Raw genomic sequence first — 14,976 nt, 5'->3', positions numbered from 1 at the left:
CCAGAAACCTGTGCTTCCTCAATAGACAGTCTACCCTGAGGACGTCAACTCCAAAGTCTCGGCATAGACACTCATCTCCTGGTCCTTGGTTTCTCCACGTTCCCTCCCCGTCCCGCTTCCACACTCGCTGGAACCTCCAGCTTCTAGGTATTTCCTAATCCTTGGTTCACTGGCAAGAAGTGCACCCCATGGGCAGCCGTTTTTAGAAACAAGAATACACTTTTCATGTACTAATTCACAATTCAAACAGGGCTCTTTTTGGCTTTTCCTTATTTGATTTCATTTCCAATAGTTATTATTATTCCTCTTAAAGAAGCACCTGTTGAGGCTAGATTACAGCGAGCCACGTGAGCTTTTGTCCCTTGTCTCCCTCAGTGGCTCGCAGTGGCAAGAGTGTGGCCAATACCCAAAGACTACCTGTGACAATGCTGCTCACTGTTCTCAAAAAAACAACTGGTCCCTGCCGTGGCACAAAGACCCAGTCTTATCAGTATCAGATTCTAACGAGACAAGCAACTATATTCCCCAAACAAATACAAGCTACATAAAGCAGTTGACAATGTGCATTGGTGCTAAACCAGGATTGTACATATGAAGCTGGCTGGGAAAACTAAGTTAAAGGAAGTCAAATTAAACCTCATCATGACTAAAATAGGAATGCGTCTTTTTGCTTCCAACTATCTTGAAAAAGCAACAATGATGTAATACTAAAGTCTTCAGTTAATTAATTCCAAGTTTTTTGCAGCAAGCTTTGTTACCCTCATCCCGTATCACACACCATCTGTCCGTGCTGAATATTTAGTTCTCACTCACATCCTGCTTCCTAGCCCTTAGAATAAATCTATCTTCTTAAAAACAAGAAAAATGTTCCGCTGGACCAGAGGGAGATAAGAACTCATATTTCCAATAAATGGGTATCTCATCTTTATAATCTGCTGCCATCTCCTGAATTAATGAAGCAGCACCTTCACCCGTGTGAAAAGATGTCACAGTGTTCACCAAACAAAAACATTCCTTACTGATTAATCAGATGGCAAAATTTTCAAACACACAGAGAAGGGAAAGCTTAATTCTGTTACCTCTAAGTGACTTCGCCTCTCGGCGATCACACGCTCATCCTTGTTTCCAAATAGTTTCTTTGGTGGGAATTCAAGGGCAGCAAGCTGTAACACATTTTTAAAAAAGGTGCATTAATACCATACCTATGATTTGGGGGCTATTATAAATCTATTCCTTGGAATCTCTGTCATTGGGTGGAAAAGAAAGAGGCTGAAAGCTTAAAGATGGCAGGTCCAGCCTTGCTTTGTCATCAACAATGGCGTGACCTTCATAAATCAAGCAACCTTGGATCAAATTACCTGAAGGTCAAATGAGCTCCCAGGATGATGGGAACCCTAGGAAGGAGAGAACTAACTCTCAATCTTCTGTCGCAGATGACGTATCAGACTCTGTGACAGATGGTGTCTAACAATTTTCGTTTTTTAAAACACAAGTTTGTTCTTCTTTCAGTCCTGTTCTTTATACTAGAATTCATCCAATTTTGTATTGAGATGAGAATTTGAAAACTCAACCCACACACTACCTGAACAATTTGCAAAATAGTTTTTAAGACTATTGCTAAGTTTCTCCAAACATTATGAACTGCCTTTTTTTTAGTGACTACTGCACATGAGGACTGCCTGCATGAAAAGAGGATTTCTCTCTGCATCTTTTCACCTTGTCTCCTAGGAAGTGAAGTCTCAGAATTTGTTTTAGTCTTGGAATTTCATAGTCATTTTCCTTATGCTTTCTTCATAAATAATAAGACAGGTTTTGTTACAGACTCCCAGGCAAGAAAGAATTCTGTAATCTGCTGAGAACCTGACTTTGCTTTGGCTGAACAAATGCTGAGCAGCAATAATTGTGCGGTTGACGGAACTCACTGTTTCTTTCCTTTCTCACCTTTTTGGGTGCAGATAAATTGAAGCCCACGAAGCATTATCAAGAGAAAAATGAACATTTTTCCCATAGTATAGGGTACAATATGTCACATAATTCCAATTTCATGCCTATGCAAATTACTAAGTTGATTTAAATTTATATTGCCACAGTGGGAGTCAAAAAATTAAAGACTACCATCTGTATCTATAATACTTCAAAAACACATTATTAAAATATAATATGCATACAGAAAATTGGATGTATCACAAGGGAACACCTTGATGAATTTTCAAAATCTCAACACAGTGTAACCAGAACCCAGATGAAGAAACAGAACGTTGCCAGACCCTGGGAACCACTCAGTCCCTGCCAATCATTCCTTCCCACCCTTCACAAAAGTTAACACTTGCTTTTTCCTACTTTTGAACTTCATGTAAATGGTATCAAAGAGTATGAACTCCTCTGTGCACACCGGCTTTAGCTCAGCCTCATGTTGCTACATGGAACCATGTTACAAGTAGCAATGGTTTGCTCATTTTCATTGCAGAATAATTCATTATGTCATCTTCACAATTTATTTGTTCATTGTTTTGTTGCTGGGCTTTTCGTTAGTTTCCAGTATTTATCTATTAGGAATCGTGCTACTTTTCATTCCTATAGGTCTTCTGATGAGCATATGTATGCATTTCTGTTGGTCATGCTCTTAGGCCTGGACATGTCTGTGTGTTCAGCTGTATTTGAAACTATCAAATGGTTCTCCAAAGTAGTTTCACTGACTGACGCTGTATCCCACCACAAGCGCCCGTGAGGCACAGACGCTCAGATGCTCCCCTTGGAGCTGTGGTCTCCTCTCTCCACTTCAGCAGTCCCGGCGGGTAACCTGTCAGTTCTACTGAGGTTCACATGTGCATTTCTGACATGTGATGATCTTGAACGTCTTTTTTACATGCTCACTGACTGTCTGGTTAGGCATTTTAAGGAAGTGTCTGCTTAGCTCTTGTCCATTTCTTTAATTAGGCATCTGACTTTTCCTTTGTGAGAATAACTCTCCCTTCTCACTTTGTTAAAGGTAAGTTTGATAACTTCGATGTGCTTCCTACCCCAGCTGAGAGCCCTGAGTGGGCTGGGCTCACACCCATGGACGGATCTACTCTTCTCCTTTTCTCACCAATGTTCTGATTTTGCTGCTGACGTTTGACTTCAAAATCAGTTCAGAATAAAGTGGAAGTCCGTGGGACCCAGGCTGAATCTTGGCTTGACCACTAACAAGCTCACTAGCTGTGTTTCTCTGGGCTTGAGTACTCTCCACTAAAATAAATAAACCCACAGACAATTACATTAAACTATATCAGGTTTCTGTGAAGATCTAGTGAAAACTGGTGAATGGACTTTAGCTACATCATTAGCTGTCAGAGCGGCTAAGAGATCTGATAACTGGGAAGACAGCCACATGCCCACATCCCTTCTGCCCTCTCCATCCACAGGGCTAGTGATGAGGCTTCCAGGAGCGAAGTGTCTTCTGGAACTGGCCTTGCTGGCACAAACACAAGTCCCATGTGTTACAGCTTGAGGAGACAGAAGACACCAGAGCTTGTCTTCCGGGCTTCACCCAGCCCCAATTTCATCTTGTACAAATGTGCCCCCACCCCCACGTGGTGACGCTGAAAGCTTGGAAAGCTTTCACAGTTGGTTGTTCTGTCATTTTCTTATGTGGTTGATTAAGTGATGTGGTTTCTATGGGGGGGGGGAATTTGTAGTCACACTCACATGCTCAATCAGAAATAGTGCAATAAATGGACTTCAGGCAGCTGAAGCGGGTATGGGGCAAGCATTCAAGTTTCCTTATAGTCAACAGTGGTATTTCCTCTGCAGGCCCAGATGGAAGCTAACACTTTGTGCTATTAATATTCAGCCTGTGAAATAACTATGTATAAATTATGTACAACATTGTTATTCAGATTTTAGGGGGAAAAGAAAAGGTCAACTTTAAATGACTTGTAGGCATTTAATCACAGGACTGTGATATTCAACTATCTAACTTGAGAGTTTAAAGAAATAAAGGTTTAGAGTTAAGGGACTTAGAAAAGGTTCAGCATGCTAGGGTGGCCCAGCCAGGATGAGGAATCAGGGCTGACTCTGTTTTTTTGTGACAGTGCTGTAAAGGATGTCTGCAGTGTATGGAAGAAGCCATCCTGAAGGCTTTGGGGACCTAGAATAAAAATTAAGGTCACTCCTCCTTAGTGTGTTAAAGCAGAAATATGACAGTATGCCTATGAAAGTGACTGACAGTCCACAAGAGCTGCCAATGGGACTGCCTGAGGTCTGTTCCAACACGGGGACGGCAACGGCAGTGGAGGGGAGCAGGGTGCGGGTGGGGTCTGGAGGCATGCTCCCTAGAAGTTCATTCTAGGACATATAAAATTAGCATCTATCACCTTACTCCTGTCTAATAAGAAATAAGAATAGTGGTGGTTAGCCTTAAATACAGTTAAAGTGTCAGCAGGAGGGAGAAAAGGAACAGGAGAAGTTCCAATGAGGTTCATGATAGAAATGCCAGCTACTGAATCCATGTCCAACTGGTGGGACTGGGCCATAAACAAACCAAAGTAAAAAGCCAAGGCCACAAAGCAAACAAAGTATATTTTTAAAAAAGTCCTCATTAAAATAATGCTTACATCTGAAAGAGCTTTCCAGCCGCAGCCTGAGAGAGTCCCTTCCCTGTCAGAGGCGGACTGCCTCTACTTCTCCCTCTGAAGATCTTAACCACGCTGTTGAGTTCTTGCTATCTAAGCTCAGGTTGAATGAGATGAAATTGTCAATTCTGTAAGTTAACAACTGTTGAATATTAGCACATCCACCTAGTCAAACCCTGCATAAAACTCTCACACTTTTAAGTGACCTCTAGGGTTTTTTCAATTTCCATCAGTTCGTTACCTGCCAAGTGAAAATAGTCTCACTTGAAGGATTGGCCATCGGGTATCTGTCTTTATCTAAATCAATCCATTTAATAAGAATGTTTGTCCTAAGGCACCCCAAAATAAAGCAAAAACTAGAAGTCTTTTATATTTAAAAACATGTAACATTAAACCAGTCAAGGAGTTGGGATAGAGGGGCCACGGGGGAATAATAATTGCTAACTTAGAATCCCTCCTAAAACCTTCCAGAAAGAAAAAAAAAAAAAAGAGCATTGTCATCTTCACTTGGATTGGCTTCCTCAGCTCAAAGAAACACGCCCCTGACAAATGGAGAGAGTGAGCTGGATGCTGACCCACTGGATGGCTAGGACAGGGCTGGAGGGGCCCAGGGATGGGACTCACTGCTTCGTTCTTACAATAACAGGACCTGAAAACCCTTACAACAGCGGAGAAGCCAAGGGTAGCGAAGAGGCCTGGACTTTCTCTCTCCAAGTGCAAAGCTACTGCCTCATTCAACTGAAGAGAGAACAGCAGAAGTAATCCTCCATAGGTTTCACTTCTGAATTGTCAATGCTTTACACTGCCTGAATAGTTTAAAAGGAAGACAATTTACCAGGATCAAAGGAGTCACTAGTCAGGGCAAAGAAAATATCAGAAAGCTAAAGGAACTGCAAACCTCCCCCCTCCCACCCTCTCCCATTCTGCTGACTGTATTGATGTCTGAAATACAACATTTCCCACAAATGAAGCACATAGGAGAAGCAGCGTGGGGGCAGGATGGTGATTCTGAATTGCCCCTGATGTCTCTACCCATAACCTGTACTTCAACACCTTTTGTTTAGTTAGTTTGTGGTTTCTTATGTTGAAATGGAAATTTAAAATAAAATCAGAAACATTATCTACACACCTTCATCTCCTCTCAAGCACTTTATACATTTCCATTTTTACTGCCTCATTTTTCTTTTTTTTTTTTTTATTGTTGGGGATTCACTGAGGGTACAATAAGCCAGTTACACTGATTGCAATTGTTAGGTAAAGTCCCTCTTGCAATCATGTCTTGCCCCCATAAAGTGTGACACACACCAAGGCCCCACCCCCCTCCCTCCGTCCCTCTTTCTGCTTCCCCCCGCCATAACCTTAATTGTCATGCCTCATTTTTCTAATCTAGTGGATTGTCTAGATTTGATTTTTACACACAGGCCTGGCAGAACCGGCCAGGGCCCGTCTGTAGGTGGAGACACTCACCCCAACTTCCTCTGTAACCTCCGACGAGGAAACAGTGTCCTACATTTCAAACAATTTGGCTTCTATACTCCTCACGACAACTAAATTCTAGAGACACTTGATTAAGTATTTCTGAATTATATAAAAAAAGTGTTCAAGAGACTCTGGATCCGGTATGAGGGAAAAAATGTCTTTCTATAAGATTTCACTTCCATAAAGAATGAGCACTGTCAATTCCCCTTACAACTTTTGTGGAGAAAGACTTACATTGAAAAAAATGTGATCATAACAAAAATAATATTTCTATTATCCATAAAAATTGTTGGAACAGTTCTGATAAAAGATTTAGAGCAGAGGCTTTATTTGCTCCCCTCGCCTTCTTCTCCAGTACCAAAAACAACAACAAAAACTTAAAAGGAAGAACTCTGTCTCTGAATTAGCAGGCAACGCACTGCGGGGAAAGGCGGAAATGAGGCTGCCTACAGCCTCCCTCGCCACACCTCTTGGATGCCTGGCAGCCTGAGCCACCCACCACTGGCACAGGCATCCACGCTCTCAGATTAGAGACAGAGTCCAGGGACAAGAAGTTGGTCAGTGGGCACGTCCACATCTAGGAGGAAGGTGGGCGGGGCTGCTGTACAGCACGTCTGCAGCTAAAAGAGCTCAAGCCTCACACCCTAGTTAAAAAGTCTCCAGGGAAGCCCAAAGACAATAGCGGAGACAAAACCAAGGGCATGAGAGGACATTTCAGCCCCCCCCGATACCACTGCTACAAAGAGCAGTGAACACTATCTACAGCCTAGCCAGACTGACACGGAACCTCCCACTAAAGGTCCACCTACACCAAGTCCTTTCACGTCATGCTCGGCTTTCGAGGAAATATTACAAGGCATGCTAACAGGCAAAATCACAGTCTGAAACTATTGTAAAATGAAAAAAAATTAAAAAAAGAAAATTCAGTACCTCTTCTCTCCCCCTCCCTCCAAAGAGTGATCCATCAGAACGTGAGATAGATATGGAAGAAACAAAAACATTATCGGAATGAAAGCCCCAGACGAAGAAACAAACATAGAATGAACTTAGTAAAAACAGATTAGCATGTAACAATAGAGAGCTGAGAAGATAAGAGAAAATGAAATCTGATAAGGTGGGAAAAAATGTAACCACAAAAGTTTATTCCTAACCAAAGTTAACTTCAACTAACTGTTCAGGCCACAGACAGACACTCCCAAGCAGACAACAACTCTGGTGAAACATAATTAAGGGGCATCTTTCAAAAACATCCTGGATGACCGAAGATCGATAACCTGGAGATAGCACAGTACAGAGATCTCAGGGATGAAGAAACCTGGACAAATATTGCTTCTCTTGAATCTCACAAGTAAGAGGAAATGATGTATAATTTATAACATAAAAGAATATGAAAACTATATATGTTGACAATGTAAAAATAATGTACAAAATACGGGGCATTTGAGCAAATAAAACTAATCATTTCTATTAGAAGAGTCAATTGACAATTTGTAAAATGGAAACACATCCTTTGAAATCTATGGAGCTTAATATTTCAATTTTAAAAATAATTTCTTTCTTAAAGTCATATATTTTGGGTACTTATGAGAATGTGACTTATGGTAGAGAAATTTTAACGTGAAGTTCAGCAATTTTTTAGTTTTATACATTTTCTTAAACAGTATATCTAGAATGGACACCATGTTTTAAATTGATTTGACTCCTTTTCCCTGTTCTTCCTTCTCTTGTTTCATTTCTTTTTTGTCCGTCTACATATCCATTCTTCTATCTGTGCCTATCCGTTTACACGCTTAAATAATCTTCATTAAATGATAACATTAATTATTTTTATAGAATGACTTCAGGCCACCCGTTGCTTTCTTTTTCTTTCTTTTTATTTATTTATTTATTTTTTTGGTATGTCTTTGTATTATGAGAAATTTTCATAAATGAGCATGCATTACTTTTATAGAAACAGTAAAAAAGTGATTATTCTTTTTACAAATTTAATGGAAGTTAAATTAACACCATATGTCTTTTTCTTTTAATAACCTAAGATTTGGGGCAATCAGATTTCAAGTCTCAGCTCAGCAAATAGCTGGTTGTATAATCTTGAGCAATGTATAAAAATTCTCCAGTTCCAACTTTCATCATCTGTTGAAATGAAGGAACTGAACTAAGATCTTTAAGTTTCCTTTCAGCTCTGAAATTCTATAACTCAGGTACTGATGATTAAAATCTCTCCACACTGAGTCAGAAGTGATGCTTTAGATGCCATGGAGATATGTTGCCCATTATCTTGGCTGCATTGCTTTTGAGGAGGGTTTCTTACTTCCTGTACAATCTTCATTGCATTCTCATTTGAAGTAAGGCTCAGATGTGCAGAGGGAAAATGGAGCCTGATGTAATAATGAAACATGTTACTTTTTAAGAGGCTGTAGAACAGAAAGAGGACAGGCACAACCGGGAATGCAGTATTCATGAGAAAACGCTTAACATGGGATCTTTTCCTGCTAAAGCCATTATCCTTATAACAGGAGTGGGAAATGATGCAAAGACATTTGCGCTCTTATAGGAAAATTGTGTACTAAAGTTAAAAATGATGGCTGAGGTCAAATAAATTGGGTATTTGTGAAAACATTATGGGGCTAGAGAATACCAAAAGAAAATTTAACAGCAGCCCTGTGGTCTACTCTGTGTAATTATGAAATTTGATTATGCAGAATAAAACACAGGAAACAAATGAGGATGAAAATAGAACATTTCTTTGGCCTAAGAAAAACATAATGACAAGCTTGTTGTGCAAGTCAGGAAATAAAAATATATTCTAAATACAAAAGGACTGACCTAAAAGCCACTAGAAAAATAAAATCAATAATTTTGAGGCTTACTCATTTCTAGTGAAATTTATCCCTCCCTTTTTAAGAGACGTGAAGTCTAAAAACTCAATGAGCTTTATTTTGTATGTCCAACAAATAAGCCTCTAATTTTTAGGTTGAAAAACAGACCTACATAAAGAATTTTCCACAGAGTAAGATTAGGCAATTTGTGGTGATTTAAAGCTCACATAGCCACTTTGTATGATTATCTGGGTGTCCCAGGTTTGGTAAGAACAAAGCACTGAGCCAGGACACAGCCATTTTGTGTGGTCATCTGTCCATCCCAGGTTTCGTAAGAAGGAAGCACTGAGTCAGGACACAGTCACTTTGTATGGTCATCTGTCCATCCCAGGTTTCGTAAGATGGAAGCACTGAGTCAGGACACAGTCACTTTGTATGGTCATCTGTGCGTCCCAGGTTTCGTAAGATGGAAGCACTGAGCACCACCCACGTGCCCAGCAGGTCAGCGGCTATGCGTCTGGGCACGTGCGTCAGAAATACAGGCAGCATTTGGCTCTGCTGATATTGTAGTATTTCTTAACGATCCCAGACAGAGTGAAATTTTTATCTGCAAGTTGATTTTTCTTTTTATCTGATTCCCAGTGAACTGACACAGCCCAATTTTCTTCTAAGAGTCATCAAGCTCAAATCCTGGCTTCAATGTTTATTACATTATAATAAGATAGGTCACCCAGTCTGCTGCCAGCAAGAAGATAAACTAAATGTAATGGAAAGTTTGCTTTTATTAAAAGCCTTTCTCTCTTGGCTGAGTTCGCTTCTTAGTTTAGCCAGACCCTGTATTAAGTGCAGGTGGTCTGGCAGCCAACAGACACAGCACAGGCCATTTTGATAAATGGCGTCATTATTACTTTGGATATATATAATGACAGCCCTAAAATATAGAAATTAAAATGGGTAATAAAAAGCCCTGTCTATCTTTTATGATTTTTAACAAACAGCTAAAACTGGATTATAAAGCGTTGAAAGAAAACTAAGCACTAGTAAAGTTGCAGAGTCTTTACTAATAAAAGGAAAACATTCGTTATCTGTTATCATGTGATAACAGTGTACTTTATCAGCATTCCCCATTTACTCGTCCTTGTCTTTATTTCACTGCCACTGGGCTACCTAACTAGTACTCAACTGCTGAAGAATGGAGGGAACAACTCACCACAGCACTCTGGTCAAATCAGCTGCTACCTGTCTTCTGCAAGTCAAGGCACCTACATGATCACTGGCAGCTTTTAGAACATTGGCACCGTGTAGGTTTGTGGCTGTAAATTTCAGCTACTCCAGTTTTTGAGAAATGCAAATAATGAAAACTCATCAAAAGGCTGCCATAATTCTCACAGTAAGTAGATGGAAGCTACTCAAAATTAATAGCAGCTCCCAAGGCCTTATAAGAACAGCTGTCACTGAGAAATACGCTCACAAATAAGTAAGTGATTCTCTTCCAACTTTGATTTGTTAGAGACTTAAAGCAGCAACTCTTTGGGACACAGTACTCAAATTATTAAGGGAGGGATGAGCTACCTTTATCCCTCTGACAGGGTAACTGGAGGTGTTACAGTACTGATGAGCGCCCAGCCCGGAGCACAGCACTCAAGACACTCTCAGGAAATACCAGCTGGGAAAAGAAGCAAGGCAGGGTTCTTCCTTGCTGGTCCTGTGGAGCAGCCAGTGATGACATTTACAGGAGGAGATGCCACTAACAGAAGCTGCTGTCTTCTTGTCACAGAAGTGCTAAAACTTGGCGTCATCCTCGTTGTAAAATCATACTTAGAAATGGAGTTAAGATTGCACCAACTTCCAGTTATCTTTAGTAATAGTGACTGTAAGTTTTCCACGTAAATCTCACTGGTTCCAAATCTCAGTGTCAATTTCATTCAGGCATAATCCAGTGAACATGGATTTGAAGACATTCATATATGCTGCTGCAATTTTTGAAAGTGGGAAATACTTTAGATCTGTGAATATTAAATATTGCATTTTTTAAGAATAAACACACAGTTGAACTAATTCAAATGTGTACATTTTCCATTTCTTAACATGATGCCAATTTTCTCTTTAAGGAACAGAGCCATGACGGGAACCTGTCATTATTTAAGTTTTGAGACAGACAGTGTCACAGTCCATCGTCCATTATTTAACTTCCAAGAGACACAGTCAACAGCGTCCTTTCTGATGTACCCACTTGCTTCGCTTATCAGTGTTGCCGGGAGGGCTCCATTTGTTTCTAGGTGCCTGGATTATACATTTCTTGATTTTTGGTATCTCTTGATTTCTTGATATCTCAAAACTTTCATAATGACCTGTAATGATATTCAATGGCAAGGAACCCAATTTCTATTTATCTAGTTACCTACTACAAATAGGGGCTTGCTACGCAACAGATTTTTACAGGGACTAGATTTTCTTACATTTAATTTCATCAGGGGCAGTCTGTGAATTTCCCCTTTCTTTTCTTTCTTTTGTTTTTTTTTGGTAGATACAGAGTATCTGTACTGCCCCCGGGTAGAGTGCCATGACGTCACACGGCTCACAGCAACCTCTAACTCCTGGGCTTATGCGATTCTCTTGCCTCAGCCTCCCAAGCAGCTGGGACTACAGGTGCCTGCCACAACGCCCAGCTATTTTTTTGTTGCAGTTTGGCCGGGGCTGGGTTTGAACCCGCCACCCTCGGCATATGGGGCCGGCACCCTACTCACTGAGCCACAGGCACCTCCCTGAATTTCCCCTTTCTGAATAAACATAGTTGCGAAGAGGGAGGCTCAGACGAAGAACGTCGGACCAGGAATCAGGAGACATGAACCTTGCTCCATTCTTAAGTCTTGGTCTGACGTTGAACAAAACTCTCTACTTGATTCCTCATTTCTAAACTAAAAAACCACATTCCCTAACTGTAAAGGTGCCTTGGAGTGCTAAAATTTCATAATGTGCCAACAGTGCCCAGCTCACGGCTGTTGAAGTTTCCTTGTTTGCTGTAAAGGGAAGCATGATACAAGCTAATGTCTTTGGTGATTGAAGAGACAACAATTCCTTCTTCATTGTCCAGGTTTGAACTAGTCTATCTTTAATTTCGACAAGGTTATTTGTCACTGGAAATCACCTTTTAGATTTGGTTATCTTCGCTAATGAAAATCAACTAATGCTTCCAAGATACATGCAAAAGCAAACACAGATAGCACCTTCATCAGTGCTCCGGAGGGATGTTCTCTTCCCAACTACACACTTCTGGGCCCCATGTCAGATTAACTGGATCAAAACTTCCTAGCTTGGGGCTTGGGTCTACATATTTTAGAAAAGCATTGCAGTTAATGCAGATGCTAACTGCCTTCCACCCGCCCTAGAGAGCAGTGATTTAAATGCTGTTTACCTACTGGTAAAGGGAATACTGTGATACAAACCACCCAGCGAAATGCCGGGGCCTCTGATAACACAGGAGGTCAGGAAGCTGGCAGCATTCTATTTTTGCCTGCATAGCTGTTTGATATTTAAAAATTCAAGGAGGCTGAGGGCTTGGTGCAACTGAATTTATCTAAGGCTGACTGGATATTCCCTGTGGCTACGGTTGGTCGCATTGTAATTTGGGTGGTGAGTATATTTGCAATTTTCATATTAAATTTGAAATGCTAGTTATAAAACTGTTATAATGCATTTCAATAATAGATGGTAAACAGCTGTCCAAGACAAATATGAGGCCAACAGCTAGTTTCTTTCCTTTTCTTTCTTAGTGTTGCTTGAAAAATAAAGAAGGTGAGAAATGGTTCTAACAGCACCAAATGCAAGTCCATATACAAATTAAATAATCTATTGCCTGATTGTTTTTTTCCTTTGCACTGGGTATTTCCTGGGTACCCAGAGCATGCCAGAGCTGAGACAGAACAATTGCTCCAGCACAGCAATCTTCCATTTTTACCCGAAGGCTCTTGGAACATTTTCTCCCTCAGCTTTGGGAGAAGGGACCCCTTTAGGGACGTGGCTGATTGTGTTTGACCTTCAGGGATTCTAATGACTTACTGTGGTAACTTAGTTATGATGCAGAGAACATGGACTATTCCATGGGACTTACACCCTCATGATGCACAGACATTAGAAGTTCCCTTGACACTTATTTTCATACTGCATCTTAACATATAACATGTCTCATCTTTGTGATTTATTTTCTTGCCTATAGGCAGATCAATGAAAACCTGCTTCACAATCACTGGTGGCCAACAGCATTAGAGGAAGGCTCTCTATGATCAACCCCAATGCTTAACCACTTTTCCTGTGAGATGTCTCTCCTGACAGGTACAGTCCCTGTCTCAGTCCACGCACCTTAGACTGGGTTATCTGTAAAAAGCAGAAATTTATTGCTCATGGTTCTGAAGGCTGGGAAGTCCAAAATCATGGCAGAAGTAGGTTCAGCATCTGGTGAGGACCTTTCCCCGACTGACGGCATTTTTTGTGTCCCTACATGGTAGAAAGTGGGGGCCAGCTCCCCAAGGCCTCTTTTATAAGAGCATGTTGGAAAGCCACACTGATTTAGCTGTAATCAAGTAAGGCTGCATTCAAGCAACTTCAATTACATATATTTTAAAATGTACATTATTTTGTAAAAACAGAACTACTATGTACTTAATAATTTTTAAAAAACTAAAACTATTTGTTAATTTTAAAGTTACCTAACCTTCTAATGACTTTGTTGTGTTTGGTTTCAGCTGATCCTCTGTCTGTCCTCACAGAGATAAAAGTTCGGCTGGCACCCGTCCCTGCTAGAGCCAATGCAGTTTACAATACTAAGGCAAATCCACACCAAATACGTCATCTTTCATCTTTAGCACATTATGAAACTGATGAAGTCCTGTTGCATTTGCATGAATATAGTTAATGATACTTATAACTTGTTGCAAAATGTCACTTAAAATAGTAGCTTTAGCACAGAGATTTTGCTGATACGAGACACAATGAAAAGAAATGAGGGTATCTGGATCTGTTAATACATTTTTTCATCTGTGCAATAAACCCTTCATGTTTTCCTGTCCTGGAAGGTACATCATCTGTACACACACTCACTAAATTTGAGTCCAACTTCACAACATTTATACTGAAAATTGTTGCAGATATCGATTCTCTATGTTCTGTTCGCAAGAATGCTCAAAGGGAGTATGATTTGATAGCAAAGAAAATCTTCTGTTATGATCCGATTGAAGTATAAAGACTGCCATGAGTCAGTAGTATCAGCTGATTCTCCAAAGCAGTTGAATAATGTATTTTTTCCTTTTGAAATATAGCATGAAGTTGTTTTGTTAAGTTAAAGGCTAATTCATGCTGTGCTCAGTTATAGCTCTCCTTGAAAGAGGCTGTTGTTGGCACTTTGAAATCTTATTGGGGGCTAAGCATCCTACAAGTATGACAATGCATTCTTTCATAATTTCTACATCACTGAATGGCTTCCCTTTTCCCCCAGAACATGAGCTACTTCATGTTGTTTCAGTGGCATTATTTCCATGTCTTCTCACTGCTTGGAAGAATCTTTGCTTTTCATCTTTTAATTTCTGCAATACAACTGTTGCATCTCTCTAATTTAAAACGTTTGTGGTCCTTCTGAGTATTAGAATGCTGACGGGCACCGGATTTCTTTGATGTTGATACTGCAATACCACAAACCAAGCACTTCACCTTATCTTTATCAGAAATAAGATAAGACTGCCATTTCCAATCCTCACTGACAAATTCTGTGATCTTCCTCCAGTGTTCTCTGGGTCTTCTCTGATATAATGGGCTGTTAAGCAGACAGAATTAAAAAACACTGTCGATCTGTGTAACTACTCACTAATGTCACTTTAAACAGAAATATAAGTGCCATTGTTAAAAGCTGGTAACAGACTGGCACACTCAACCCCCATAAACTCTCTCCAAGTAACCTCGGGCAGGGGTGGCACCAGTCAAGTGGGGGAAGTAAGAGCTAAATCACAAGCACAGCAGCCAGTGATTTAGCCCTCACATCTTACTGATGTTCTAATCGTGCTAGTCAATCTGGG

The 14,976-nt window shown here is 40.4% G+C and overlaps 1 protein-coding gene across 5 annotated transcripts in view; it reads right to left on the bottom strand.

Moving 5' to 3' along the window:
• The window catches only part of KIF16B (kinesin family member 16B), a 348,569-nt gene that overhangs the window by 45,120 nt on the left and 288,473 nt on the right, over positions 1-14,976 (bottom strand). For 4 of the 5 annotated variants that reach the window (XR_008376486.1, XM_053573824.1, XM_053573826.1 and 1 more), the window contains one exon: positions 1,080-1,163. The exons of the other annotated variant lie outside the window; for it this stretch is intronic. Coding sequence is in view for 3 of the 4 variants with exons in the window: in XM_053573824.1 (XP_053429799.1) it covers positions 1,080-1,163 (84 nt within the window). In the remaining variant the exon portion in view is untranslated. The remainder of the gene's footprint in view (positions 1-1,079; positions 1,164-14,976) is intronic. 5 annotated transcript variants of the gene reach the window in all.

Source organism: Nycticebus coucang, chromosome 21, assembly GCF_027406575.1.
Source record: "Nycticebus coucang isolate mNycCou1 chromosome 21, mNycCou1.pri, whole genome shotgun sequence".
NCBI lineage: Eukaryota > Metazoa > Chordata > Mammalia > Primates > Lorisidae > Nycticebus > Nycticebus coucang.
This window is presented reverse-complemented; position numbering and strand designations above follow the sequence as displayed.